The 5,760-nt window shown below is 37.7% G+C and overlaps 1 protein-coding gene across 1 annotated transcript in view; it reads left to right on the top strand.

The window, feature by feature from the left end:
• ZNF280D (zinc finger protein 280D) overlaps positions 1 to 5,319 on the top strand; it is a 20,971-nt gene extending 15,652 nt beyond the window's left edge. Inside the window, exons 6-7 of the mRNA XM_025197075.1 lie at positions 719 to 778; positions 3,353 to 5,319. Coding sequence (XP_025052860.1) covers positions 719 to 778; positions 3,353 to 3,986 — 694 coding nt within the window. The 3' untranslated portion in view covers positions 3,987 to 5,319. The remainder of the gene's footprint in view (positions 1 to 718; positions 779 to 3,352) is intronic.
• The last annotated feature ends 441 nt before the right edge of the window (positions 5,320 to 5,760 follow it).

Raw genomic sequence — 5,760 nt, 5'->3', positions numbered from 1 at the left:
GGCTCTGCCATGAACCCCCTGACCCCTGCCCGCTGTCCCAGTCCCCCCATGACTGCTCCACCCACCCTAGCACTTTAAGAAAAAATAAATCCCGGACTCCCTGGGTTCTGCAGCAGCCTTGGGGCTTCGGCGGGGCTCATGCAGAGCCCCCCCCCACACTGTGGGGGGCAGTGGAGATCGCCCCCTGCTGGGCAGGAACCAGTGAGTGGCAGGGTTTTTTTGTTTTTGTTTTTTTTAAAGGGCTGAAGCTGGGGTGGGCTGGGCACCCATGGTGGGGGGCTGAGACAGTGGGCGGAGGGCTCGTGTAGAGCCCCCCACACAGCATAGGGCAGTGGGCAGCAGCAGGGATCAGCCCCCGACCGGGCAGCACCTGGTGAGTCAGGGCTTTTTTTTTTTCCCCAAAGTGCCAGGAGCTGGGGCAGGCAGGGCAGCCATTGCTGGGGCTGGGAGAACAGGCAGGGGATGGGCCTGTGTGATTTGGAGATTTAGCTGCAGCAGCCGAATCTCCAAATCATATTCGGCCAAATTGATTCAGGACAGTGATTCGAATCACCAAATCGAATCAATGTCCCCCAAGTCGGCCAAATCTGAATCCGAAGCGAATACTAGCCACTTTGCACAGGCCTAGTCATTTATTCTTTTCTACTATATTGACTCAAATGTTTTGAAGAATAAGTACACTGAATGTAATATTCTAAGGGACATTTAATATCCTTAGCCATGGCATTCTGAGTGGAAGATCCTGGACTGGAACTTCTCATCCTCTAACTTCTACAAGGTCTGTCTCTCTTCCTAGCATGCCTTGGCAGAGTTGGGAGGGTTGGAATCCTTTTTATTTTTATTTTGTAATTATGGATTTTAGGTAAACTAAATGTTAAATATATAAAGGTGTTCAAATATATAAATGTAAAGGCAAAGAAGTAGTAACGTAGACAGTTTCAGCAGAAGATGATTTGTTGGGCATGAAGGCTGAATTACCTCTTGAATTATTTCCTCCAGAATATGAATGGGACAAGTTGGTGTGACAATATAGGGAAACTTAAATTCTGATTGCCTCTTATTTTTTTCTTGACTTCAAAAAAATGTTCTTGAATGCTGAATTTCTGTCAGTCTTATACTATGCACAACAATTCCTATTGCCTTTTAAATGCAATATAAATTACAAGCTGATTAGATATTTATGATTTAACTTAAAGCTTGAAAGTAGAGTAACTTCTAAATTTTGGTGTAACATGTAGTGTCCAGGCTAAAATAACACTTATTTTCTTCTAGCATTCAGCTAGACTGCAGTGTCATTTATTACAGGGGATCAATGAAATTGTTTCTAAGTTTGTAAAACAATGTGTGTGGATTTGCAGTTTGCAAATTTTATAAAAACAAAATACCAGAAAAACAGTTATTTCTTATTTATCTGTTGTTTCAGGAGAACCGCAACACCCTAAACTGATATTTATCTAGACAAATAAAAAGCCATTGGGTGTTGGTCTGCATTTGAACTGTTTCCTGAAGAGGTTTAAAACTTGGTTTTATGCTACTTCATGCTAAAGCAGTATTAGCTAGACTTAGGCAACCAATCCAAATAGTGGCAATTATTTTTAAGGGTTTAACAATGGTCTACATGGATTGCTTAGCCAATATTAAAGGTGATTTTAGCTAAAAGTAGTTTCAAGTCATTTGTAAACTCCTTGAATACATGATACAAATGCTTTTTGATACAAAAATACTTCCTACTATTCTGTTATGCCTTGTGTATCCCATGGCTGCATGCCATACGGAGATTATTTACAATTTAAAATTAAACTTTAAAAAACTGAATTGAGAGTAACCTCCAAGTAGTCCAGCTGTATAAGTTTTCCATCTCCCCTTTTTCTTTATCCATCACAATCAACATTTTCAGGTAGTGTTGGCTTCTTTCAGACTAGAAATGTTAGAAATGAAGCTTCTTGAACAAATAAAATTCTGAACACAACTCCTCACTGCATGTATAGCAATGAAGCAAGTAGTCCCATAACAAATGGGAAGCACTTTTACAAGGATGTCTTAAATCAGTGATATATCAGTATGTATGATCAGATTAAACTGAATGATAGGACTAGAAAATCAAATGTGCTGTTGGTGTTTGACTTTCTATATAAACTGAGTTCCGAAGAGATAATTTAGTTTTTGTTTGGAGCATTCTGATTTTCCTGTCCGTTTTAGAAGAGTATATACTATTTTTTAAAATGATGCATTAAAACTAGGTGTAACCAATACCCTTTAAAGATGTGTCTTATGTGCTATGACTTGTGATTTATTATGTAAGTTGCTCATTGACATTGCTTACATTATTAATATTTGGGTTAATTAAAAATACAGTTTTACTCTGAAAAGTGACTATGTAAAATGTTTTGCTGCTTGTGGGAATTGAGGTTCACAGTTGCTCACTTTAATGATTAAAGTAAGTTTCTATTGCTGATGGCATTACACAGAGCCAGTTGGTCAAGATGCTGCATGAACAGGCTTTTTTGTTTGTCACCTTCAGAATTGTTTAGTAAGTTGAAAATAGTTAGATTTGCATTAGTTCAGTAGAGACTATGCAATAGAATAGGTTGTCTCACAGATTGCAGTTTGGAAAAAAAGAAATGGGAATGCATGGGTATAATGAAGGGCATTATTTGTCCTGCTACACCTTTGTGATGGGTATTAAATTGCAAGAAGAAGGAAAGAAGCCAAACTGACTACTAGGGTTTGGCAAACTATGGCCTGCAGACTGGATCCAGCCCACAGAGAACTTGGATCCAACCCACAAGGGTCTGATCCAGTATGTAGTTTATTAAGAGATCCCCAGTTGTCCAGTCCAACCCATGTTCCTCTTTCCACATTTTACTAACAGCACACCAGTTTCTTCCAGAAGCTTCATCTCGCCCGCACTGCAGCCTTTGATCAATGTTATTGGCAAATTATCCACTCAAATTTTAGTTCTCCACACTTTATAGCAGAACGTTTTTTGGCTGACACTGCATTAGGCAGAGAAAAGAGCAGCCTTCCATATAGAACAGGGACATCTGAAATGGCTGGAAGGGGTATGTTGGCCTGTGCCTTCATCTGGGACACAATCTGCCACCCACTGTTAGTAAAAGGTTGCTGACCCCTGAACTAGACTATTAGATGTAAGGTTTAATTTGCAGGGCTGTATAGAAGGAAACACTTATTATAGAGTACATTTTACTATGTAAGTTGATAAGACAAAACAAATATGAAACTCTACAGTGTCATTTCTATAGAGAGTAACTTTGCAGTGTAGGACCTGTATATTAAAATAGTTTTATGTTAGCTAAGAATGCTAAGTTTATTTGGGTTTTTTTTCCAGCAGCCAAGCAAATGACACTTCAAAGGAAGCAAAAGAATGCAATGGAAATCAAAGTAAAAGAGGCTCATCAGTGGAAAAGATTGAAGAAAATACATCAGTGTCAAATACGGAAGATGCCTCCAATGTAGTGCTCCAGGACACTTGTTTAAAGAACTCAGCATGTGAGGGAAGACCGTGTTGTGATTCAGAAAACAGTGATCAAGTAATAGGAGAAAAACAAAAGCATACTTGTGATACAACTGAACTTAAAACTTCTCCAAGTTCAGAAAATGCCATCGTGAATGAACAGAATAAAGAGGATAGCTTGGGTGAAACTACAATTTCAACAGTGAACACCAAGGACTTAAAACTGACATTGGGTGAAGATGTTAGTTTTGAGCAGTTTTTAAGAAAAAGAGATGAACCTGAATCTATTAGTTCTGACATTAGCGAACAAGGCAGTATTCATTTGGAGCCTTTGACTCCCTCAGAGGTACTAGAGCATGAAGCTACAGAAATACTTCAGAAAGGTAATGTTACATCTTCATCAAAGAAAACTGGACTGGTTTCTGAACAAACGGATGACTTTTCTAAAGGAAGCAGTCCCAGCAGTGTAGAGACAACTGTAAACCAGACGGATGAGAATGAAGAAAGCTGAAAATATAGATTAACCTTTATTCAGCTTTAATATAAATAATGGTAACAATGCCTTGGGCCATTCTTGATGGGTATGCTCATTGATGACGATCAGAGTATTGAGATAGAAAAAGAAGAGATCAATTTTTGGGTTTTTTTTTTTATGAAGAAGGCAGTTTATACAAATATACAACCTAGATTACTGAATTTCTAAATGTATAAAGTATAGCATGTATTCACATGTATCCGAAAGATTGGAAGAGACACTCAAAAATGGAAACAACACGTTTTTTCCGGTGATATTTCCTAGGGTAAGGTGAAGGTGATCTGCTGTTAGCCAAGAAGAAAAGATGAGATAGTCCCCATGCAGGAATCCTTTTAACAGCAAGGTTTTAAATAAATGAGATTGTAGTGCTGAAATAGAGCATGCTCACACAATGGTGCATTGGTCTACTGAGAGTTTGGATAAACATAAACCCACTTTGGATTTGACGTCACATTCCTGTCTGTCAAAGCATGTAGCCAGAACTGTATGAATCTATGCACCTCTGTACAGGTGTAATTCTGCCAGGCTGTAAGCTTATCTTAATTAAACTTTCAGTGAAAGTGGAATTATTACAATATAAATATATATTTGTGGATTTTTCAGTGTGCAAGCTGTGCAGAAATACCTGACGTACTCATTGTATAAAGTAGGACATACTGCTCAAAGTACTGTAGCTGTTAGGCCATTACTGTTGTTTTAATGATTTTAATTAGTGGTAGACCCATAAGAGTGGCCTGTAAGTCAAACCAAAGTATGGTTTAATGTAGAAATTTAAATGAAATGAACTGGAAACAGACTGGCATGTATTCTGCCATTTTTGCAGCTGCTACTTGCTAACTGTTACAAAAATCAAGGGCATATAAAGCGGAGATGTACAATTTGATTTCAGGACATTTTGTAGTCTAACTTATGTACAAGAATATGGCTGGTGAAAAACATTTTTGGGGTTTTTTTTGCTATGTAGCTAGCAGCAAGGTATTGGAATGCATAATATGATTAACAGTAGCTTGCTCTGAAATATTAACAAACTTAATTAAAATGCTCCTTTTGAATCCTTTAGAATGCTTTGACTTTCAGTTTTGTTTTTAATGAATGTTAAATGTTTTGAACAGCTATTAAACACTGCTGTAAATATTACTTTTTGAGTAAATATTTGCAACAAAATACTGTCTTCGTGAATAATTTTAATTTTCAGATTACTTTGTGCGGTCTTACAATTTCTTTAAATATTTTGGTTTCTGTCTGCAGAGCTATCATTTATCTTAAATTTAGTGAGTGATGTATATAATGAGTCTGAAATTAAATGTGCAAGTGCCTATACATACAAATCATTCTTGTTCTTATATATTGTGACAAGGTGTGCTACCTGTGAGATTACAAAAGGAACTCTTCTTGGTCATTTGGTGCCTCAGCAAAGGGAATCCTGTTATTTCTGCCTCTGCTCTATTAGATTGGTTCGACGGGATCTTACCGATCTGTCTGTTACGAGCTGTATCATCTTTCTGAGTTAGAAAGCATAGAATAGCTAGCTTATAAGTAAGGCTTCTAGCTTCGTTGCATATGCCTTTAGGCACTGCTTCAGTATAAAGTGAATTGTACAACCCCCAAAGATTATGCCTCTAACCCAATTCCCCCCACCCCCCCACCGAGTAGTTCAGAATTTTTTTTTTAATAATAAAAGTTTCTGCCTTTTTTGAGCTTTGAGTAATGCACATTTTCTAGCTTTTTCTGTATCCTTTGATAAAGGTTA

This window comes from Alligator sinensis, unplaced genomic scaffold (genome assembly GCF_000455745.1).
Source record: "Alligator sinensis unplaced genomic scaffold, ASM45574v1 scaffold250_1, whole genome shotgun sequence".
NCBI lineage: Eukaryota > Metazoa > Chordata > Crocodylia > Alligatoridae > Alligator > Alligator sinensis.
Note: the sequence above shows the minus strand (reverse complement) of the source record. Positions and strands in the feature narration are given on the sequence as shown.